The 25,267-nt window shown below is 44.2% G+C and overlaps 1 protein-coding gene and 1 long non-coding RNA gene across 4 annotated transcripts in view; one reads left to right on the top strand and one right to left on the bottom strand.

The window, feature by feature from the left end:
- Positions 1–15,184, top strand: part of LOC119953348 (myosin-4-like) — a 288,309-nt gene extending 273,125 nt beyond the window's left edge. For both annotated transcript variants that reach the window (XM_038777537.1, XM_038777535.1), the window contains 10 exons: positions 12–177; positions 289–413; positions 2,540–2,848; positions 6,643–6,846; positions 6,940–7,065; positions 7,193–7,363; positions 7,552–7,656; positions 9,724–9,819; positions 12,505–12,639; positions 15,058–15,184. In XM_038777537.1, coding sequence (XP_038633465.1) covers positions 12–177; positions 289–413; positions 2,540–2,848; positions 6,643–6,846; positions 6,940–7,065; positions 7,193–7,363; positions 7,552–7,656; positions 9,724–9,819; positions 12,505–12,639; positions 15,058–15,078 — 1,458 coding nt within the window. In that variant the 3' untranslated portion in view covers positions 15,079–15,184. The remainder of the gene's footprint in view (positions 1–11; positions 178–288; positions 414–2,539; positions 2,849–6,642; positions 6,847–6,939; positions 7,066–7,192; positions 7,364–7,551; positions 7,657–9,723; positions 9,820–12,504; positions 12,640–15,057) is intronic.
- LOC119953352 overlaps positions 1–25,267 on the bottom strand; it is a 55,340-nt gene that overhangs the window by 28,119 nt on the left and 1,954 nt on the right. Inside the window, exons 2-3 of one of the 2 annotated variants that reach the window (XR_005458004.1) lie at positions 23,018–23,120; positions 19,448–19,582 (exon numbers count right to left, since the gene is read on the bottom strand). This is a non-coding gene — a long non-coding RNA (uncharacterized LOC119953352). Of the gene's footprint in view, positions 1–19,371; positions 19,583–23,017; positions 23,121–25,267 lie in introns of those variants that run through there. The other variant, XR_005458003.1, reaches the window with a different exon arrangement.

A 25,267-nucleotide genomic window follows, 5' to 3' on the forward strand; every position in this document is an offset into this window, starting at 1 on the left:
TGACACCCTAGATTCTGGCTGAGTGGAAGCAGAAATATGAGGAAAGCCAAACTGACCTGGAGGCAACTCAGAAGGAATCCCGTTCTCTAAGTACCGAGCTGTTCAAGATGAAGAATGTTTACGAGGAAGCTTTGGAAATCCTCGAAACTCTTAAACGAGAGAACAAGAACCTTCAGCGTGAGTTTTACTAACTGATGGAATGTCCCTTTACTACAAGCACATGGACATTAGATTGAATGGAAATCTACTCCTAACCAACTTCAAAACACGATTTCCTTCTTTAAACAGATGAGATCTCCGACCTGACTGAACAGATTGGCGAAAATGGAAAGACTATCCATGAGCTGGAAAAGGCTAAAAAAGCAGCTGAGCAGGAAAAGGCTGAGCTTCAGGCAACATTGGAAGAGGCTGAGGTTTGTTTACTGGTTTCGAAGAACCTTTTAACACACACCTTCAGTTAGAACTCTCTCTGTACCCATCAACTCAAAGACTTCCTCTGCCAAAATTTGCCGGATGTGTGAGTTAATAATGACAAGGTGAAAGTAGGCAGCATCGGGGTTCCTACTGAATGGAGAGACCAATGGTCTTTAACCAACAGTCTTTAACCAATCAGATTTAAGGATTGAGAAATAAATAAGGGAAGGACTGAGGAAGCAATAGAATAAATTGGTAGCAAATCAGGTACAGAAATAAAAATTTATGGATTGAGAAATAAATAAGGGAAGGACTGAGGAAGCAATAGAATACATTGGTAGCAAATCAGGTACAGAAATAAAAATTAAGAAAGATTGGATTGAGATGAGAGACTGAACAAAAAAGTGAGAAAAAACACAAGATTTGAAACTTTAAGCAACTTTAAGAATTTATTATATGCGAGTATGAGATTGCACACTTTAAATTCTTTTAATTCCCGGTCAGTGCGGTTGAAAGACGCTAAGTTGACAGTTATCACCTCATTAAAACAAAAGTGCTAATTTCCAAATCAGTAATGTGCTTAAAGAGAAATAAATGTGCAAAACAGGAAGTTCTTAAAAATAACAAGGAGGCTAAATGTGAGGAAATGTTGGGGCAAATTCTATTATTATTTTTGAAATATGTGGAATTCCTCATCATAATGGGAAAAATTGACATTCAACATAAGTGGCATAGCATTGTAAATCCAACACGTTCTGGAGATTTGCCACTCATAGTGCATCAATCACCTGAATATGCTAACTTATTTGCACATCATTGGACTGGATTTTGCCGTCATCGTTGACTTCTAAGAATGCTGCCCACAAAGATGTAGTGATTTCTGTGACATGGGCTTGTTTTCCCTGACATCATTTTGAATCTGGCTCCAAGCCAAGGGGATCTCTCAGTAAACTATCACGTCTTCAAGAAAGGTAAGCAACCAATCATATTGAGGTATTTTCACGGACAGCAAACAAGGCCATAAAAAATACCCATCCCTTCACTTCTAATTTGTCAATTTTACAGATAGCAAAATAAACGACAAGGTGAAAGTAGGCAGCATCGGGGTTCCTACTGAATGGAGAGACCAATGGTCTTTAACCAACAGTCTTTAACCAATCAGATTTAAGGATTGAGAAATAAATAAGGGAAGGACTGAGGAAGCAATAGAATAAATTGGTAGCAAATCAGGTACAGAAATAAAAATTTATGGATTGAGAAATAAATAAGGGAAGGACTGAGGAAGCAAGAGAATAAATTGGTAGCAAATCAGGTACAGAAATCTGGCTCCAAGCCAAGGGGATCTCTCAGTAAACTATCATGTCTTCAAGAAAGGTAAGCAACCAATCATATTGAGGTATTTTCACGGACAGCAAACAAGGACATAAAAAACACCCATCCCTTCACTTCTAATTTGTCAATTTTACAGATAGCAAAATAAACGATTGGTATGCATACATGGGATTATGGTAGACGTTAAAATTTTCATTGACAGACTTTGGGTAAAATATAATTTTTGAAATATATGGAATTCCTTATCATAATGGAAAAAAAACTGACATTCAACGCAAGTAAAATTAAACTTTCAGCATCAATGAAGCCCTTTAGCATAATCATGAACATTAAAACCCAGGTACACTTTGTTCAACATGGTGTTAATGTTTCAAAACTTTTTACAGTGAGACCAACAGTGTATGAGTGGAAGTTCTTGTCTGTTCAGTGATTTCTAATTGATGCAGACTTGGGGAAACTCAACAGTGCACCCTGGTGGAGAAGCTCCTGGATGACCACATTTAACTGCATATATGTGGACAGAATTCGCTGTCAGTTTCAGGGGAACGATGACGATGAAGACTGCCAATTTTGACGACATTAGCAATACAGATTTCAATCAAAATTAGCACAAACTCATAGGAATACTACCATTTTGCTAAGCTAGTTTTTATATTTGATAATAGTGATTATAGAATGACCAATTGAAATTCGATGATCCTGTACTCAGCGTGAATTCAAAAATTGCATCATATGGCAGCTGTTATTACCCAAATAAAAATTTTTTAAGTTGTGCTATGTCGTGTGTTTTAAGGCATCTCTGGAACATGAAGAAAGCAAGATCCTGCGTATTCAGCTCGAATTGACCCAGGTGAAATCAGAAGTGGACAGGCGGATTGCGGAAAAAGATGAAGAGATTGAGCAAATAAAGAGGAATTATCAACGGACAATGGACACCATGCAGACGGCACTGGAGGCTGAAATTAGAAGCAGAAACGATGCCCTGAGGGTCAAGAAAAAGATGGAGGGCGACTTGAATGAAATGGAAATTCAGTTGAACCATGCAAACCGACAAGCTGCTGACGCTGTAAAACATTTCCGAAACTTGCAAGTCCAGTTCAAGGTTTGTGAAGCTCCATATCACACAGTAGCAATAAGTTTTTTTTTTAAAGTATTTTTATTGGAATTTTAACACAATATCAAAATTTACATAACACATAAATTTAAAAAACAGAACAAGAACAACAAGCACATTAGCAACATATATATCACAGGTTGTCCCCGCATCTGTGACCATAGTTTTCATAATCACGTTTCCTTATTTACAATGGTGTACATAGTTACAAAGGGAACCTTTTATTTACATTCAAAGGTTACTAATGCAGGACTTCCCACCACCAAATTTTTTTTTTTTAATAAATCTTTTTATTGGCATTTCCCATATTTATAAACAGTTATACACATCACATTTTTCTCGCCCGCGCTAATTTCCTTTATTATACAGAGTGGTTTAGTTTGTCCTTCGTTTAACTGACCCTATGTGCATTTCGTTGCCCACTAGATCAGTCTATGGTTCCTGTCCCTTCCCCGTTGCTGTCCCCCCCCCCCCCCCCCCCCCCCCGGCTTCGGCTGTGCTTTTCTTTCATTTTCCGGACAGAGTGGAGAAAAAAAAAGAGAAAAGGGGGGAGTTAACCCCCCTCATCTCTCATGGTTTCCCCACCTTCCTTCTGCTGCCCCCCCCCCCCCCCCCCAACCCGGGTTGCGCAGTCTTTTGGTACCTCATCTATCTTGGTGTTTTTCTTTTAAATTCTTATTAGGTTACCCCTTGTTGCTGGCCTCGAACAGGTTTTGGAACAGCCTGACAAACTGCCCCCAAGTATCCAGGAAACCTTCCTCTGACCCACGGGTGGCGTACTTAATCTTCTCCAGGTGGAGAAATTCTGAAAGATCAGCGAGCCAGTCTGCAGCTGTGGGTGGTGCTGCCGATCGGCAGCCGAGCAGGATTCTCCGGCGTGTGATTAGGGAAGCGAAAGCAAGGACGTTGGCCCCCTTCCCCATGTGTAACTCTGGCTGCTCTGATACGCCGAAGATTGCCACTATTGGGCATGGCTTCACCCTCACGCCCACAATCATGGACATTGCCTCGGAGAAGGCTGTCCAGGACCCAGCAAGCTTGGTGCAAGCCCAAAATATGTGGGTGTGGTTGGCTGGGCCCCTCTGGCACTGCTCACATTTGTCCTCCACCTCCGGGAAGAACCTGCTTATTCGGGTTCTGGTCAGGTGCGCTCTGTGCACCCCTTTGAGCTGCATTAGGCTTAGTCTTGCACAGGAGGAGGTGGAGTTCACCTGCTCAGTGCTTCGCTCCAGAGTCCCCATCCTACCTCTGTCCCCAGTTCGTCCTCCCATTTTTGTCAGGTCTCGTCCAGTGGTGTGCGGCCGCTATCCAGTAGCTGTTCGTATATTTTCCTACAGAACCCCCCCTTCTCATTGCTTGTGCCTATCAGGTCCTCTAGTAGTATGGTTTCTGGGGCTCTGGGGTACCCTACTGTCTCTTTGCGGAGGAAGTGCTTTATTTGGAGGTTTCTCATTTCCTGTCCTTTTGCTAGCCTCCACTTCCTCATCGATTTGTCTAGTGTCGCCAGTCTGTGCCCTATGTAGAAGTCACCGACCGTCAATGTCCCGTCTCCATCTTTTGAAGGTGGTATCCAGCATGGCTGGGGGGGAATCTGTAATTGCCGCATATGGGAGCCATGGGGGACATTTTGGCTATCCCGAAGTGTTGTCTCACCTGGGTCCACGTTCTCAGCATGACCGCTACCACTGGGCTCGTTGTGTATCTTGTTGAGGGGGATGGGAGTGCTGCTGTGGCCAGGGCCCGGAGGGTCGTTCCTTTACAAGATGCCTCCTCCATTTGTACACAATCTGTGTTGGGTTCTTATATCCATCTCCTCACTCTTTCTGCTGTTGCTGCCCAGTGGTAGTATTGTAGGTTTGGTAAGGCCAAACCACCTTTGATTTTCCTTCTTTGCAGTGTCTGTTTGGGAATTCTCGGGTTCTTACAGCCCCCCTCCCCCTCCCCCTCCCCCCTCCCCCACACAAACGCTATGATTAGACTGTCTATGATTTGGAAAAAGGCCTTGGGGATGAAGATCAGAATGGATCTAAATAGGAAGAGGAACCTTGGCAGTTCGTTCACCTCGATCGTCTGCACTCTCCCCGCCTGGGAGAGTGGGAGTGAGCCCCACCTTTGAAGGTCTCTTCTTACTTCCTCCACCAGGCTGGTCAGGTTCCACTTGTGGATGTGTGTCCAGTCTCTGGCTATCTGGATCCCCAGGTAGCGGAATCTGTTCTGGGCTGTTTTGAACGGGAGCACAGTACCAATAAATTAGTATCAATGAACCAAAGAGTTTTGTGGTTACATTTTAATTTCTGTTTTTTAATTCATTTATGGGATGAGGCCATTGCTGGCGAGGGCAGCATTTATTGTCCATCCCTAATTGCTCTAGAGAAGGTGCAGTCCATGTGGTGTAGTCACACTCAGTGCTCTTAGGGAGCGAATTACAGGATTTTGAACCAGCAGCAGTGAAGAAACGGCAGTATATCTCCAATAATAATAATAATACTCTTTATTGTCACAAATAGGCTTACATTAACACTGCAATGAAGTTACTGTGAAAAGCCCTGTGTCAGGTTGGTGAGTTACTTGGAGGGGAAGCACCCGATGGGGGTGTTCCCATGTATCTGATGCCCTTGTCCTTCTAGGTAGACGTGGTCGTGGGTTTGGAAGGTACCGCTTAAAGGGCATTAGTGCAAATTATAGATGGTACACACTGCTGGTACTGTGCCTCGGTGTTGGAGGAAGTGAAGGTTTGCAGAAGAGGTGCCAATCAAGTGGGCTGCTTTGTCCTGGATGGTGTCAAGCTGCTTGTTTTTTTTGGAGGTGCATTCATCCAGAAAAGTGGGGAGTACTACATCACATTCCTGACTTGTGCCTTGTCGATGGAGGACAAACTTTGGGGAGTCAGGAGCTGAGTTACTTGCCACAAGATTCGTAGTCTCTGACCTGCTCTTCTAGTCACAGTATGTATATGGCTAGTCCAGTTCAGTATCTGGTCAATGGTAACCCTCAGGATGTTGGTAGTGGAGGACTGAATTATGGTAATACCACTGAATGTCAAAGAGTCATGGTTAGATTCTGTCTTGCTGGAGATGATCATTGCCTGGCATTTGTGTGACGCAAATGATACTTGTCAGCCCAAGCTTGGATATTGTCTAGATTTTTCTCTATTTGAACATGGACTGCTTCAATATCTATGGGCTCGCAAATGGTGCTAAACATTGTCCAATGATTGTGTACATTTTTCTGTGATTGATCTTCACAAACAGCAAAATGTGCCTTTCTTTAATTGAGATTATTTATTTCACTTTTTGAATTCCATTATGGCCATACTGTCATCAATTAAGGCACACACATACTTGTTATTTAACTTTCAGGAACTTTCAATATTGACTTAAAGACTACCGACTACCGACTAATTGACTACCGACTGAACTGGCTTGGGACAATTCACACCTCTTTAACCTGGAGTTACCTCTCTCTCTGCATCTTTGATGATTTGATTGCCTGCAGGTGCTCGCATTCCGGGGCATCTCTGACTGTGTCTATATAAACATTTCTGGAACAAGCCTTTCCATTCACCTGAAGAAGGAGCCGTGCTCCGAAAGCTCGTGTTTGAAACAAACCTGTTGGACTTTAACCTGGTGTTGTAAGACTTCTTACTGGACTTAAAGGTTGTAACATAAAAATGAAATAACAGACCTGAATAATGTGCAAATGTACCATTGGTTAGAATTAGATTATATAGTTGCATTTTTAAGGTACAATTAATTAATATTAATCACCAATCTGGTTTTAAGGAATGCCAGTTGCATCTTGACGAGGCTCTCAGGTGCCAAGATGATCTAAAGGAACAATTGGCCATGCTCGAAAGGAGATGCAACCTCCAGCTTGCAGAGATTGAAGAAATAAGAGCGGCCCTTGAACAAACAGATAGAACTCGCAAAGTTGCTGAGCAGGAATTGGTTGATGCAAGTGAACGTGTGCAGCTCCTACATACCCAGGTAAAATATAACAACAGCAATATTTCAGGCTGATTTAGCTGTATAACATGATGGAGCATGGCCCATAGCAACTCTGATCAATTCTTCCAACAGAATACCAGCCTAATAAACACGAAAAAGAAACTTGAAACTGATGTTAGCCACCTTCAAAACGAAATCGAAGATGCTATTCAAGAATCAAGAAATGCAGATGAGAAGGCAAAGAAAGCCATAACGGATGTAAGGCCCTTGATACAATTGTAACAGTTATATAAAAGCTTGTTCTTTTTCACGCTCAGTTTATGACATGTTTTATCCAGTACATTTAGCCAATAATGACAATATTGTTTCATAATGTCATAACAAGGCTGCTATGATGGCAGAAGAGCTGAAAAAGGAACAGGACACTAATGCCCATTTGGAAAGAATGAAAAAGAACCTTGAGCAGAGTATGAAGGACCTGCAACTCCGTCTGGATGAGGCGGAGCAGCTGGCTATGAAAGGTGGAAAGAAACAGCTCCAGAAACTGGAGGCTCGGGTATGGAATTTTAAATGTGCTTGTTAGATTATACATGATCTATTACTGCTTTCTTGTGATATCATCACCATCCATAAGCATAATGCGATCTTTAGCAGAGAAAACCTTACAACGCTTCCTTTGGACCAGATATAAATGTATTTAGACGTTATTAGTGTTTGTTCAAGGTGAATTTATTCTCTTTTTAGGTACGCGAGCTTGAGAATGAACTTGAAGTTGAGCAAAAGCGGTGTGCAGAGGCAATTAAAGGTGTTCACAAATATGAAAGGAGGGTCAAGGAGCTCATTTACCAGGTAGGGAGATGTTTTTGGTTTGGCTTTCGGTATTTTACAATGACATTTTCTCTCCTCCTCATCTGAAGCTGTTGACTCTTAGTGTAATATGATTCTAGAAATACTGAGTGCCTGCCAGTACGTTAACCAAGTACTGTAGTCATTTTGTGTGAAATACCAGCCAGGGTGTATTGGCCAACTACCATCTGCAAGACATATGATGGAATACTCTCCACTGGCTAGATGAGTGCAGCTCTTTAGTGACCACAGGCGAGTCGGAGACGAGTGGTTAAAGAGAAACTTTTATTGCAACGTAATAATATGTAAAATATTCTTCAGATCCAAGCCAGTTCTGAGGTGTTGGTTCCAAGTCTGGCCGACTTTTATATCAAAGTCTATTATCCTGTCCATGGGCTCCCTGTCCCTCAGTGGGGGAGCTCGTATTCAACGATGCTCACGGGGAGACTAATTGCTCGAAATCTGTAGGTCTTGTGTGGGTTATAACAAGCTCCATCAGCACTCCAAACGCTTGACATCATCCAGAAAAAATCAGCCCACTTGATTGTACCCCATTCACCATCTTAAATATTCGCTCCCTCCACCACTGATGCAGCCGTGTGGACCATCCACAAGATGGACTGCAGAAACTCACTAAACTTACTTCGACAGCACCTTCCAAACCCGGAACCTCTGCCACGCTGGACGACAAGGGCAGCAGATACATGGGAACACCACCAGCTGGCAGTTGCCCTCCAAGTCACAGACCATCCTGACTTGAAACTATATCGCCGTTACTTCACTGTCGCTGGGTCAAAACCCTACAACTCCCTCCCTAACAGCACGGTGGGTGTACCAACACCACATGGACTGCAGCGGTTCAAAAAGACGACCCACCACCACCTTCTCATGGGCAATTAGTGATCGGTAATAGATGCTGTCCTAGCCTTGTGAAAATGATTTTAAAAGCTATTTAACTATTATAGCAACAAAATTCAGCCCAATTTGGTGCTCTCTTGAACATTCTCTTGTTGACACTTGATAGTAAAACGAGCAGGAACCATGCCTGATTTTCCCTTCTCTGGCTAAGGGTGGCTGTAAGCAATTGTCCATCCACAATTTCCAACTTGATTGAGATCTAATGACTCAAAGAACAGAAGGTGGAACCTACTGGTTCCCAACTACCTTCCCAACCAGCCGACCATTCCCGAACCTGAATACCCACTCACCCACCTACTGGCTGCCCACCACGCCACCTTCACACCTCATCTACCCAACTACTCACCTACCCATTCATCCATTCACCCATTCATTAACATTCAGGTTGGACGTTTAAATCTAGTGCCATAGTGTCCTTTCTCCCCCAACTCTACTCTGCTCAGACCGAGTTTCCCAAGAGACACTGCACTGCACCTTTTTCTGCAAAAAGCCCGGATTGGAAGATCCCAGGAGAAATGCGCAGCAGCGTCGGGTGAGGGGTGTCTTTGAGATGCGGCAGCCATCCGACCATCAGTACAGCTGCACAGACTATCCAAGCCCTTGTACTCACATTTTATTTCTTGTTTCTCATCGCATTTCACTCTTTGTAGGGTTTGATTTGTTGAGATTGGCTGTAAACGACCTCACCAAAGCAACTATCACCCGTGTATATCTCTTGACAGTTGTCTCCACAATGATAATTTAATTACACAATGTCACAACCAAACCAGATGCCACCTTCACTGAGCATCAACGTGTCCTAACCCATTATGCACAGATATTCAGTAACTCAGGCGTAACTCAGTGTTGCCCAAGAGTAGAAGCATCGGCTGATACTTTCATCCCCTCACCCATAACCATTAAGGTTAATTGTGCCACTTCTCTTACCCAGATCAGCCAACTCAAAGGGCCAGCAGTTCAATCCTGGGGTTTTACTGCTCAGTATGATTTATCTCACAGAGAAAAACACTGAGCTATCCAGGGAGAGTTAGTCTGAAAACATTTCATCATTTTGAATGTTTTAATACAGTCATGTGAATGAAGAGCGTTTTAAATTGCCATGTATTTAGTGCACTTTTTCTATACATTTCTGTTTACAAATTTGGTGCACAGACAGAAGAAGACCGAAAGAATAATCTGAGACTTCAAGACCTGGTTGACAAACTGCAAATGAAAGTTAAAACCTATAAGAGGCAGTCTGAGGAGGCTGTAAGTAACACTTGTATTTTCAATCGGCAGCAGGTGGCAAAGGAAATGCAATTCACCTTTCCATAGAATCCCTCAGTGCAGAAGGAGCCATTTGGCCCATTGAGGCCGCACCGACTTTGGACCTTGATCCATGTTTTTGCATTTATGCATTTATCCTTTGGACATTTAGTTTTAAAATTAGAAGCAAAAGCTACTTTTTTTGCCTCAAATTCACATGAACTGCAACAAGAAACAAGAGTTTTGGATCAACAACAACAACCTGTATTGATGTAGCACTTTTACCATAATAAAACATCCAAAGGTACTTCACAGGAATGTTATGAAACAGTGGCCGACATTCTACAGTCCCTTTGCAGTGGGGACAGGGATGTAAAATGCGGTGAGCAGATCAAAAACCCAATGACTGCTGGGAGGGACCAAAAACCATTGACAAGAGGGACGGTAAAATCCACCCAATATGTGAAACTGAGCCGCAGAAGGCAATTTTAGGGCAGATGTCCAAAACAATGGAAAAGTTGTCTTAAGGAGAGGGACAAAGATTGAGGGGCGGAATTCTCTGCTCCCGCGCGGAATCGGGAAGGCCGTTGTGAACTCGGCCGAGTTTCACGACGGCCTCGGAGGCCGCTCCTCGCACCCTATTCACCAACTCCCCCCCCCCCCCAGGGGGCTAGGAGCGGCGCTCCATAAATCTCGGCCGCCGGGCCTTGACGCTTGCGCCTAAGTGATGTCAGACGCGCATGCGCAGGTTGGCCGGCTCCAACCCGCGCATGCGCGGCTGATATCACGATGGTGGGCACCAATCGCGGGCCAGTCCCCTCCCCGCCCCCCACAAGCCACAAATGGCACTTTGGCGCCCATGTTCACGACGGCAGCGACCAGGTGTGGTTGCCGACATCGTGAACCGGTCAGGAACGTCAAGCCGCTTGGCCCATCCGGGCCGGAGAATCGCCGGTCACCGGGAAAAACGGCGAGCGGCGATTCATCCGAGCGGGGGGTGGGAGAATCGCGGGGGGTGCCAGGGCGGCGTGTCGTGAGTCGCCCGGCCCTCCCGCGATTCTCCCACCCGGCGTGGGGAGCGGAGAATCGCGCCCGAGAAGTTTAGGGGGACAATTCCAGAGTCTTCTGAAGGAAGACTGCCAGTGAAGGAACAATTAAAATCAAGAGTGTGCAAGGGGGTATAAGTAGAGGAGCATAGATAACTGAGGATTTTAGGACTGCATGAAATTGCAGAGATAAGGAAGGACAAGACCATCGAGGGAGTTGTAAACAAGTGTGATAGCTTTGAAATGGAGGCATTGTGGGACTAGGAGCCAGTCGAGGTCAGTAAAGGGGGGTGGAATTGGTGAACAGGATTTAATGTGAGCAAAATGTTGCAGATGCTGGAAACTGAAACAAGAACAGAGGATGTTGGAATTGTCTGGTTTCCAGCATCCTCTGTTGTGGACTTAATGTGAGTTCGGACATGGGAACAGTGTTTTCGAAGACCTCACATTCATGTCGAGTAGGAAATGAGAGGATTTGGATTTTGTTTATTGTCACGTGTACTGAGGTACAGTGAAAAGTATTTTTCTGCGAGCAGCTCAACAGATCATTAAGTACATGAAAAGAAAAGAAAACAATATACATAATAGGGCAACACAAGGTACACAATGTAACTACATAAACACCGGCATCGGGTGAAGCATACAGGGGTGTAGTGTTAATCAAGTCAGTCCATAAAAGGGTCGTTTAGGAGTCTGGTAGCAGAGAGAAGAAGCTGTTTTGAGTCTGTTTGTGCGTGTTGTCAGACTTTTGTATCGCCTGCCCGATGGAAGAAATTGGAAGAGTGAGTAAGCCGGGTGGGAGGGATCTTTCATCATGCTGCCCGCTTTCCCTAGGCATATGGAGTCAATGGATGGGAGGCAGGTTCGTGTAATGGACTGGGCTGTGTTCACGACTCTCTGAAGTTTCTTGCGGTCTTGGGCTGAGCAATTGCTATACCAGGCTGTGATGCAGCCAGATAGGATGCTTTCTATGGTGCATCTGTAAAAGTTGGTAAGAGTTAATGTGGACATGCTGAATTTCCTCATTTTCCTGAGGAAGTATAGGCGCTGTTGTGCTTTCGTGGTGGTAGCGTCGACTTGGGTGGACCAGGACAGATTTTTGGAGATGTGTACCCCTAGGAATCTGAAGCTGCTAAAAGTGGATCGGATTGAAATAGTCAATCTAGAGGTCACAAAGGCATCGATCGGATTTCAGCAGCAGGTGAGCTGAGACAAGAGTGAGATTGAAGAAAGTTATGGTGGTGGAAATAGGGAGTCTTAGTCATGGTGTGGGTAATTGGTCGGAAGTTCACCTTCACGTCAAAAGCCACTCATCAACTTGTTCCAAGACCTGTTTGAGGCCAACAGCCAATAGAGCGAGCGGGGGGATCCGCACAGGGGCGACTAGGGCACCAAAGAATAGGAAGGAGGAAAAAAGGGATGGAGAGGGTAGGGAGAGGTGGGGCGACTCTGTAAAAACCGCAGAAATCAGAATTTTAAAAATATATTTTTTAAGTGCTAAAGCCACTTGGCAGAGGTGAGAAAAATGCAGTACAGCTATCTCATTTTTCCAATTAGGTTGTTGTTGCTTACTTGATAAATATGACGCTTTCACAACTATAAATGTTGTAATCACATTGGCCCTATCAACCTTTCCCTTCAGGAGGAACAAGCCATTGTCCACTTATCCAAATTTAGGAAGGTGCAACATGAGTTGGAGGAATCGGAGGAGCGTACTGATATTGCAGAGTCCCAAGTCAATAAACTCAGGGCCAAAAGTCGTGACTTTGCCAGCAAGGTAATGTTTATATTGTAAATTCAGAATTAATGTATTGAGGCACTATATGGTGATTCGTCAGAATATTCAAGTGTTTAGGGAAGTAACAGGTTGTATAATGATGCCTGCCAGTCGTTAGATATACCCCTGCCACCTTCTGCTGAAAAAAATCTTTGCCCTCAAAGTCGCTGTACATGCGGACGGTGAAGGTGCAGAGAGGAAAAGAAAGCACCTGTAACTTAAGTGAATAGGGAGCATAGCACAGATCGCCTTAACTAATGAAACAGACAGTCCAATGTGGGGGGACTATCAGGCATAATGGCTCGGTCTGCACTGGTAATTAAGTCAGGATCCCGGTTACATCATTCGTGGGGGAGGGGACATTCGAGAGCAGAAACCCCGCCAGTGTAAAAGCCGTTTTAGGACTCCCACTTGATTATCTGCCCCCTCCGTCATTCCCGGCCACCTAATATAGGGGGAATGAAAAATTTCCTCTCGCCGAGTTCCAGCAGGTCGTTAATTCATTAGATTAGGACTATTTGATTTAGTCCATGGTTAGGGACAGGCCAGAATGACTGCGAATGAGGCAGGTGTGGGGATTAAGAGGATAGAAGGGGAAAATGAGCAATTGTCCAACAGGTTCAATGTTCTTGCAGCTTGTATGAATGCAAGCGGGGGGAGCAAATAGGAATGTAGTGGAAGTAGGGGACAGTATAGTCAGGGGAATAGATACAGTTCTCTGTAGCTGAGAGAAAGAGGCCAGATGTTGTGTTGCCTACCTGTGCCAGAGCTGGGACACTTGCTCGGGGCCGGAGAGGAATTTGTAGTGGGATGGGAAGGATGTAGTTTTTATGGCCCATGGAGGTACCGATGACATGGGTAGAATTAGAAAAGAGGCCCGCATCAGGAGTATGAGCAGCTAGGGACTAGAAAATAGAATTTCAAAGATTATAATCTCTGGATTATTACTTGGGCCACAAACACATTGATGGAGTGTAAATAAGATTAGGGAGTTGAATGTGTGAATGTGTGACTCAAAGATTTGTGTGGGAGAAAACGGTTTCCAATTCATGGGGCAATGACATCAGTACTGGGGAAAGTTGAAGCTGGGGTATTGGGTTGGTCTTCATCAGAACAGTGCTGAGAGGAGTGTTCTGACAAGTCATCTAACTAGGGTAATAGAGAGGCTTTAAACTAAATAGTGGGGGCGAGAGATCATGTGAGGGAAGACGTGGTAAATTGAAGGAAAAGGAGAAGGCAAAAAAGCAAGACAGCAATAAAGGGTAATGACAATCAGAGCATGGCAGGAAGGGACAGAGCGTACAAACCTAAGAGTGTGACAGCAGGTAAGGCCAGTGTTTGCAAAAAAAAAAACCAAAAGATAGAACGCCAGGCTCCGTATCTGAATGCACATAGCATTCGTAAAACAGATGAATTGCTAGGTCAAATATCTATGATTCTATGAAATAGAAATAAATATGTATAAATAGATAGCCATTACAGTTACAGAGACAGGGTTGCAAGATAATGCTGGGACCTAGATATTCAAGGGTATGTGACGTTTTGGAGGAGAGGAAGCTAGGAAAAGGTGGTGAGGTAACTGTTAATTAAGGATGGCATTAGTACAATAGTGAGTGATGACCTTAGTTCTAAATATTAGGATGTAGAATCAATTTGGATAGTTACGAAATAGCACATGGAATAAGTCAATTGTGGGAGTAGTTTATAGACATCCTAACAGTAACAATACTGTGGGATAGGGTATGCAGGAAAAAATAAAGGGGCTTAGAAGAAAGACACTGCAATTATCAAAGGTGATTTTAATCTGCATGTAGATTGGATGAATCAGATTGGCAAAGGTAGTCTAGATGATGTGTTCATAGTGTTTTTGGGACAATTGTTTAGAGTAGCACATCCTAGAGTCAGCTAGAGAGGATGCTATTATAGACCTGGTAGTGTGTACTGAGGCAGGATTAATTATTACCTCGTAGTAAAGGAGTCTAGGTAGCAGTGACCATGACATGATTGAATTTCACATTCAGTTTGAGTGAGAGAAGAGTGGGTCTAATACGAGTGTTTTAAATTTAAATAAAGGCAATTACAAGGGTATAAAGATGGAGATGTCAAAAGTGAACTGGGAAAATAGGGCTAGGTCTGTAGAAATGCAATGGCAGACATATAAGGAGGTATTTTATAATGTTCAGTAAAGATACTTTCCAGTGAGAAAGTAATATTCTAGGAGGTGAATGTACCATCCAAGGCTAATGAAGAAGTTCAAGATAGTATCAAATGGGAAAAAACATGCAATTTTGTGGTAAAGTGGTAGATCAGAAGATTGGACAGAGCTTTCTTGCAAATAGATATCAATATAGAAATAGGAGTCTGATATTTAAGTATATCTGCCTTGGTGTAACAAGTGTTTTTAATTTTACTTTACAGAAAGTACTAGAAGGTGAATAGTGTACCTGATTTGGAAATTCAACAACGATTACAAGAAATCTGCATAATGTGATTTTCTTTGTACTCAATTGAAAAAATAAAATAAAATCTCGATCTTGCAAATCCATATCTTTATCTGCTTCAATTGATATTAATTTCACACATCTTATTTATCCTTTGAACCATCTAATATGTAAAAGAAATGACATAGTTAACTTCCATGGTTGGATTGTTTTTATTGTTCCATTAACGTGGATGAAAAGTGTGTTATTTATATTGATATATTTTAAATGTGATGGGGAAAGTCAGGAATAGGTGTTCTGGTTTATTCATATTTATGAAATACTCAACAGTTAGAGTTTTTATAAAACCATGAACATAAATCCAGTTAACAGAAATTGATTGCATATTTTCTGTGAGCTCGAGGAAGATTGGGCAATCTAACTTTGAGAGGAATTTTGCAGTGATCTGACTGCTATAATACACTGTTACAAAATATCCAAGGCCATCTGAGAATTTACAATTTTGAATGCTATTTTCATGCAAATATGGGTTGACTGACAAGACTGGGCACTCTGAACATTAAAATGTAATCAGTAATTGGAAACTAGTAATCATAGAATCATAGAATTTACAGTGCAGACGTTGATCAGAGGTGTCTGCATGCAGGAAGGCACAGAGTTCCAGTTTTCCTTGGCGATGTGATCATCAATTCACTAGACACACGACTGGAAGTAAACTGTGGTTTTAATAGTCTTACAACTAAGCCAGCCTGCGACCAGAGGAACGGAGAGCAGCCTTACGGCTGCAGTACTTTATACTTCTGGTTAGTGGGAGGAGACATGGGCAGAGCCAAGGGTGGAGCCCAGTACAAACTCATCTCCCCCTATGGGCAGAGCCACGCAATGGCTCACATACAGAGCCCACAAGGACATAATACAACGCAATGCAATACAGTGTGAATTACAATGCAGTATAATTCACCACATTCACCCCCTGTAAAAAAAATCAAGTCCGGTGGGGGTGACAGGTCTACAAATTGAGTCGGTCCAGTGGCCGAGTCGTCCTTTGGGATCGGCGGAGCACCGGAGTTGCAGCCTCTTCGGGTGGCTGGGTGGTGGCGGTCGGTGAGGGTACGATGGTGGACTCGGGAGATTCCTGGACCGGAGGGTCAGTAGGACGGTCTTCCAGGCCATCACGTTCTCCCTCTCCACCTTCCCGTTCCCCCTGGGGTTGAAGCTGGTAGTCCTGCTCGAGGCGATGCCCTTGTCGAGCAGGTACTGATGCACTCGTCGCTCATAAAGGACGAAGCCCTGTCACTGTGTACGTAGCTGGGGAAACCGAACAGGGTGAAGATACTGTGCAGGGCTCTGATGGCTGTGTGGGAGGTCATATCGGGGCACGGGATGGCAAACGGGAAGCGGGAGAACTCATCGATGACATTCAGAAAGTACACATTTCGATTGGTCGAGGGGGGTGGCTTTTTGAAATCGATGCTGAGGCATTCAAAGGGCCGGGATGCCTTTACCAGGTGGGCCTTGTCTGGTCTATAGAATGCGGTTTGCACTCCGCGCAGATCGGGCAATCCTTGGTGATGGCTTTTACCTCCTCGGTGGAGAAATGCAGATTTCGGGCTTTGACGTAGTGGGCGAGCCGGGTGACCCCCGGGTGGCAGAGGTCATTGTGGATAGCTTTCAGGCGGTCGTCTTGCGCGCTGGCGCACGTGCCGTGGGACAGGGCGACTTGGGGCTCGTAGAGCTTCCCCGGTCGGTACATAATATCGTAATTGTAGGTGGAGAGTTCGATCCTCCACCGCAGGATTTTATCATTTTTAATTTTGCCCCTATCAGGGAGAATGCGACGGTCTGGAAGACCGTCCTACTGACCCTCCGGTCCAGGAATCTCCCGACCTCCCATTGGCAGGAGTTCCTCCCCGACACGCTCCATGCAATTAGGTCCCTCCTGTGCACCGCCACCAACCAGACCCCTCCCGAACGACTATTTGTTTTCTTCAAGTTTTCTAAGACTATTAAATTGATGTGACCATCAATTCACTAGACACACGATTGGAAGTAAACTGTGGTTTTAATAGTCTTACAACTAAGCCAGCCTGCGACCAGAGGAACTGAGAGCAGGCTTACGGCTGCAGTACTTTATACTTCCGGTTAGTGGGAGGAGCCATGGGCGGAGCCAAGGGTGGAGCCCAGTACAGACTCCTCATCTCCCCCTATGGGGAGAGCCGCGCAATGGCTCACATACAGAGCCCACAAGGTCACAATACAACGCAATGCAATAGTGTGAATTACAATGCAGTATAATTCACCACACTTGGCAAAGTGACAAAGCTGCAAGAAGGTGCTTAAACCACTTCCTGTTCTTGAGTTCTCTCCTGAAGGCAGGTCTGCCACATAGCGACATAACTTCCTCCATGCACAGGGCAAGGAGACGGGTCCCTAAACCACCCAAGCTGTAATGGGGATTGAGCCCTGTACGTGGCTGACCAGGAGTCTCTCCCGTTCTTACCACCTGCCATTGGCATATGTTAGAAGGATTTACAAATTGATACTCAACCTGATTGGTCTTGTTAGGAATGAACCTTCCTTGGCCATCAAGTCCTGTAGTGGGACTAGAACTGGGAACTTCCAGCTCAGAGGAAGGGACACCAGCCAAATGCCGCAAGACCTCCTGTCTTTCAGCCACTTAGTTGGATATAGAATTTTCTTGAAAGCAAATGTTAACTGAATATTTAGTGTACCAGGGCTATCCTACGGAGGCACCGCATCTTCCCCATGCAACTAAACACGATAAAAGCACCAAATTTGGGAGGTTTAGCATATGATTAATACTTTCTCTTTTTCCTTACATACAGACCCAAAAGTTTAAATTGATTAGCTCACCTTTGAACTGTCATGTAGTCTCTCTCTTTAGGCACCATGCCCTAAAATGCATTGGCAACCCTGGGCTTCTAAGTGCCGGTTCATCATTATTTTTGGCAAGGTATACCCCCATCCCACAGCAGTGATCTGCAATTACCTGCTACAGTAGGGCTGACCAGCAAACTCACTTGCTCTTACCACCTGGATAAGCGTACTGGAAGGATTTACAAGTTGATAATCAACCTGTCTGGCCACACCATGAGCATACCTTCCATAGCCATCAAGTGCCAGAGTGGAACTAAAGCATCTGGCTCAGAGGAAGGGTTGCTACCCACTGCACCACAAGCCCGCCCTGTCATACATTACCCAGCCCAAATTATCTTAATTGTTGCACTCAAAGCCAATCACCATAGAATATCATTTACAAAGCTGAGATGCAAGTTTATTGTTTTTTGCCAGAATCAAAGTCAGAAACAAAGATGTATTGCACAGTAGTGCTTCATTCAACAGCATAAAATATTTAAAATATTCAACAGGTCATGCTGCATTTGTGAAGAAATATTATTTAACAATATGTATGAGCATCTATGATAATACAATTAATCCCATGACAAAGTTAAGTACTGTGAAATACATTTGATTTGCATGATAGAGTCTAAATAATTACAAGCTGAAAGGTAGTTTTTATTCCAGTATTTCATAAACAGTTGAACTTCCCAATTGTAAACAATAATTTATAAAACAGTTTGAAAAGGTGGAAAGGGTTAGAGTAGGCCTTAGCAAGGTTACATTTGCAGTATGTATTCAATGTATCATTTGTAAATTCCGAGCTTTGAATATGCTGGGTATAGCTCCAAGTTAGAGTTACGGGCCGGGGGAAAGCGCAAATCCCGCGCCGCCACCCTGACGCCGGCTGCCCTATTCTCTGGCGTCGTTTTTCAGGCGGCGATGGGATTCCCGCCACACTGGTCGGAGGCTGTTGATAGCGCCCCCCCCCCCCCCCCCCGGCGACTTTCCGGGCCTAGATGGGTCAAGCGGCCGTCCAGTTTTGGCCAGTCCCGCCGGTGTGAATTACTCACCTCACGCAAGGTGGGACCTGGCAGGGGAGTATGCAGGGGCAGTCCTCGGGGGGGGGGGGGGGGGGGGGGGACGACTTCTTTCCTCCGCGTCGGGTCCCTGTAGGACTCCGCCATATTGCCCGGGGGCCGAAGCGGAGAAGAGAACAGCCGCGCATGTGCGGAAATACGCCGGCTGGTCTGTGCATTCACGGAAATACACCAGCCGGTCCGCATGCGCGAAATCACGCCGGCCGTTCAGCGCATGCGCAAACTCGCGCCGTCCCTTTGCCGCCAGCTGGAGTGGCGCCAACCCTTCCGGCGTACACCTAGCCCCTGAAAGTGTGGAGAATTCCTTACTTTCGGGGGCTGTTGACGCCGGAGGGGTTGACGCCGGTTTTCCTGCCGGCGTGGGGACTTAGTTCCCAGAAGGGAGAATCCCGGCCATGGTGCACAAACCTTGTCCTTCCAGTTCATTCGGCACTTTGGACTTGGCTGTTTTGACTTCCTCTGCGATGCTAAACATTGTTATGAGATTGTCTGTTGCGAACAATGACACTGTCATCTTTCTTCAAATCCCCTCAAGCAGTCAAGCTGGAGTAAAAATAAGCAACCATATCACTAACTGCATCCAAGACAGATAATCCTTTAATAACTTTTTTAAACTATCAAGTTGTTCACAAGTAATCCTGGAGCTTTTGAAACTAAAGCAAGCATTCCAGGCAGGCTCAGCTGTGATAACAAAACATTTCAACAAATAGACAATGAATCCTCTTGAAATTGCAAAAACAGATAACTATTTTTTTTCTAAACTTTTTCTCACGTTTCTGTGCCCTTATCTGAGGAAAGATGGGCCTTGCTAAGGAGGGATTGCAGTAAAGGTTTACCAGGCTGATTCCTGAATGGCAGGACTTTCATACAAGGAGAGATTAAGTCGGTTAGGATTATATTCATTAGAGTTTAGAAGAGCGAGAGGGGATCTCATAGAAACTTACAAAATTGTAACAGGATTAGACAGGGTAGATTTTGAAAGAATGTTCCCGATGATGGGGGAATCCAGAACTATGGGTCATAGTTTGAGGATAAGGGGTACCAATTAGGGCTGAGCGGAGGAGAAATTTCATTGCCCAGAGTGATGAATCTGTGGAATTCACTTCCATAGAAAGTAGCTGAGACCAAAACGTTGTATAATTTCTAGAAGGAATTAGATATAGTTCTTGGAGCCAAAGGGACCATGGGATATGGGGGGGGGGAAAGAGGTGGAATTAGTGTATTGAACTTGATGATCAGCCATGATCATAATGAATGGAAGAACAGGCTCGCAGGGCCGACTGGCCTCATCCTACTTCTATTTTCTATATTTCTAAACTACACCAGATGTCCTGCTAATCATGCAGTACAGCAGCAGGTGTCATTTGTTTCTCCCTATGCGAAAGCTTAAATCACTTGAGATTTGAATCACTTCAGGTCATGACACTTAAGAATGCCAAGCAGTGTTTTTTTTAAAGTTTTGAGTGGGAGAAGTATTCTAATGCATCTAACCAAATACACAATGATGTAATGATCAACGTACCGTAGGAGGACAGAGACCTATAATCAATGGCTGCAGTAAAAACAAATTTACCTTGCAATACAGCACCTAACTATGTAAATTGAAAAAATATATTTATCTTTTGTATTTCAAAGGCTAATAGGTAACTTTTTTTTTGTTCCCTGATTGGGACTGGGGCTTCCCGATGGTTTATGACCCCTCAGTTGCTGGGAACTACCTATTCTTGCTAAATTGATGGAAATCCTCAGAAATTGCAAATGGAGGGTGCAGTGGTTGAAATCGGCAGCCCCACCATGGAACTAGCAACGGTGGGAGTGATGCATATGGGTGAACAACCTGCACCCTTATCCTGACCAGCAAAAATAGCTGGAAACAGGAATGGAGACAGAAATCCAGGAAATGGGTCTCACCCGCCATTTTTAAAGGGCTCCTGAGTCAGCCCAATTCAGTAAACATCCAGGCCAGAGACTCTGAGAGAGAACCAGTCAAATAGAGATGAACATAGACACACTTGAAAACCACCCTATTTATTTGTAATATTTGTAGAGTTTCTTAGAATATCACGAGAGTCAGCTTTTAGAATCATAGAATTTACAGTGCAGAAGGAGGCCATTCAGGTCATCAAGTCTGCACCGGCCCTTGGAAAGAGCACCCCACTTAAGCCCCCCCCCCCCCATCCACTTAATCCAGAACCCCACTTAACCTTTTTAGATACTAAGGGGAATTTAGCATGGTCAATCCACCTAACATGTACATCTTTGGACTGTGGAGGAAACCGGAGCATCCGGAGGTAACACACGCAGTCATGGGGAGAACATGCAGACTCTTCACAGTCAGTGACCCAAGCCAGGAATCGAATCTAGGACACTGGAACTGTGAAATAACAGTACTAACCACTGTGCTCCATGTTTATTTTCTCATCCTATTCACACCCCCTTTTGCCTTGCCTCATAATCCCATTTATCATTTAATCACCCCTGTCTTCCATCCTATCACAGACATTGCCTTTTGTTTTCACCTCCCTCCCCATCATTCCCTGTCTTTTTTACTTGCTTGAAAACCTGTTACCTTTTGCCAGTACTGATATAACATCAATGCCCTGTAACATTGGGTAAGATTTTAATTTATTCAAAACCCATTCATTCACACAGACTTAAAATTGGAACCATTAACTCGGTTTCTCTCTCAATGCATACAGCCAAACCTGCTGAGTATTTCCAGCCTTTTCTGTTTACATTATTGACAGATAAGCTGTCAAAAGACATGGAACAATGTCAAGTAAGTGGAATTAAGCTTTAGATCAAACATGGCCCAAAAGAATGGTGGAATATGTTGGAGAGGACTGATTGGCCTCTTCCTGTATTACTTCACATAGAGCATGATAACAGGCCATTTGACACACTGTAATTGAATAATTGACCTGTGATAGGAGAATGCCAGGAGGTCAGGGGAAACACTTCAGTGATGTCTTCAAAGAATCCCTGAAGAGGTCATATGTACCTCCCGATTCATGGGAGACTATGCACCCCCCCCCCCCCCCCCCCCGATTCATGGGAGACTCTGACTTGTTATCGATCAACATGGAAGGGGTTCATTTGGGAAGTGATAGAATCTAGTTTAATTCATACAGGGGTGAGTTAAACTCATATAATCAATTAAGCCTTTGTATCCAGTGTAAAGACCTGGGGCAGGATTCTCCGCCAACAGGATGCTCCATTTTGCCGGCAGCCCAGGGGTTTCCTGACCGCGTGGGGCTGCTCCACAATGGGAACCCCCATCGACATGCTGGCATAATGGAGTATCCCCCCGGTGGGGTGAAACAGAAATGTGGCGTGGAGGGGCGGAGAATCAAGCCCATAATGTTCACTCTTACAATTTCTTACAAGGTTGACACACATTCATCAAAGCAGATTTCGGGCTCAACACTGATGTCATACCGCAGCAATTAAAATCCAATGGGTGTCCAAGAACTTATCACCTAAGTTACAGACATTCAGTTATACAAACTGAAGGGCTACTTCTCAGGGTAAGGTGCCAATAGGACACAAAGAAGAGGGTTAAACCAAAGACAAAGAGCAGATCTAAATCAGCTTTCTTTTGCGTATGTCCAGTCTTTTGCTTGTGCTTGTGCTTTGCAGTGTGCTTCCATGTCGTCTATGTATTTTTTGATATTTATTTTCTAAGGTTTTATTCTTTTACAATTGCCTCGTGGCTAGTGACGTATTCAGGTGTAATCGCCAAACTGCCAGTTTTTTATTCATTTTGTAATCAGCAAAAAGGCCATTTTGTATACGAGTGTATACCAGGCAAGTGCCCGACAATAAAATCAGATTTTTGTACCTAACCAACAGGTCTACTGATTCTTATTAGAAGAGGAAAATAAGAGTCCCATCAGGGAGGCACCAAGCACATCGAGAGATTTTGTTGGAAAGATGCGGTAACGAGGTTGAGGCATAACCTCCAAATAACCCACTTACCCTGCCCACGTGTAGCAGGATTTGCAGGTCGCGCATTGGACCTCTCAGTCATCTCAAATTCATTGAACCATACTGGAAGTCAGTCATCCTCAATCGTGAGGGGCTGCATCAGAAGAAGAAGGAATAATTAACATTTCCTAATTCTTAAAATGGTAGTGACCTAAAAACGTGAACATTGGAACAGGAGTGGGTATTGGTATTGTAGTAAAGCAGCCTGCTTAATTGGCACCCCTTAATAATAATAATAATCATTATTGTCACAAGTAGGCTTACATTAACACTGCAATGAAGTTACTGCGAAAAGCCCCTAGTCGCCACATACCTGCGCCTGTTCGGGTACACAGAGGGAGAATTCAGAATGTCCAAATTACCTGACAGCACATCTTTCAGGACTTGTGGGAGGAAACCGGAGCACCTGGAGGAAATCCACACGACACGGGGAGAACGTGCAGACTCCGCACAGACAGTGACCCAAGCCGGGAATTGAACCTGCGACCCTGGCGCTGTGAAGCAACAGTGCTAACCATTGTGCTAACGTGCCGCCCGAATATCAACTCTCTCCTACACTGACACACTGTAGCGGCAGTGTGTACCATACACAAGATGCACTGCAGCAATTCACCAAGGACCTTCTAAGAGCACCTTCCAAACTTGTGACTTGTACCTCCTTGAAGGATAGGGATAGCAACTGTATGGGAACACCACCACCTGCAAGTTCTCCTCCAAGCCACACATCACCCTGATTTGGAATGATATTCTTGTTCCCCCCCCTGTTTCTGGGTCAGAATCCTGGCAATCCCATCCTAACAGCCCACCCACATGGAATGCAATGGTTCAATGGAGACTCACCACCACCTTCTCAAGGGCAATTCTGGATGGCCAATAAATGCTGGTCTAGACATGCACTGCATGAGAAAAGAATTATAAAGTTATTGTTGGAGCAGTCCTATCTGTTGCCAGCTAGGGGTAGCCCTGGCTTTTGTGGGCTTGTTCTTTGTCAGAACTAAGATAAAGGTCTTTGAGGTTGATAATACTGCACAGAGCACCTGGAATTTAAAGCACTTGCACCTCTGGAGGGAAAGCCTCTGGATTTAGCAGAACTGTGAAAATGATCATGAGGTTTGGCAGAACTGGGAGTATGAGATTTTTCTCACTGGCTCATTGTGGGATCTACCTGTGGAGAGTGGTGAGGGGAATAGACCAACAGCATTGATTTGGGGATTCCCTTGTGAGGAACACTGACTTTTATCTTTCTAAGGGATCTGTTTAAAATGGAGCTTGATGCTTTTTGCAATACCTCTGAATTGCAAATAAACCCTTCAGGCAAAGGCCACTCGTGTGATTGTTTACAACACTTTGGACAGTCATGGAATTCAGAGCACCAATAAAAATTGCAGAATACCACCGAGTGAAATTGAATTTGATTTATTCAGCCACTGGAAATCTTTATGTTCATCCCCTTTGGGCATAAGTATTCCTATTATGATAAAACAGTACATCTGCTAACTCATCATGAACAATATAACAGGCGATCTGCTAGTTTTTTAATTAAAGCTAATAATTCCTGTCTTACATTGCCTCATTGTATGCTCCAAGCATATGTGCACTTAGCAGCAGGAACCACAGACTTCATAGGTCAAACCTACGATCTATAAAAGCCTTCAGTTAGTTGTTAGCTCTGAAAGAAAATAACTTGAATTTATATTGCACCTTTCATGAGCACTGGACATTTCAAAGTACTTTACAGTCAATTAAGTACATTTGACATGCAGCCACTGTTGTAATGTATGAAACATGACAGCCAATTTGTACAAGACAAACTTCCACAAACAGCAACATGAGAATAAACAGCTAAGCTATTTTTGTGATGTTGGCTGAGGGCTAAATAGTGCCCAGGAGACCAAGGATAACTCCCCTGCTTGTCTTCAAAATAGTGCAATGAGATCTTTTACATCTACCCGGGAGGGCCGACAGGGCTTCCGTTTAATGTCTTATCCAAAAGGCAACATGATAGAGGTCTATAAAATTATGAGAGGCATAGACAAGGTCAGAGGCTTTTTCCAAGGAAGTCTTAATTACAAGGGGGCACAGGTTCAAGGTGAGAGGGAGAAAATTATAGGGAGATGTGTGGGGTATGTTTTTCACTCAGAGTGGTAGGTGCCTGGAACACGCTGCATGAGAATATGGAGGCATCTGGATGGGTAAATGAAAAGGGAGGAAATAGAGGGATACGGACTGAATGTTGTTTTT

The sequence above is a fragment of the Scyliorhinus canicula genome, chromosome 18, assembly GCF_902713615.1.
Source record: "Scyliorhinus canicula chromosome 18, sScyCan1.1, whole genome shotgun sequence".
Lineage (NCBI taxonomy): Eukaryota > Metazoa > Chordata > Chondrichthyes > Carcharhiniformes > Scyliorhinidae > Scyliorhinus > Scyliorhinus canicula.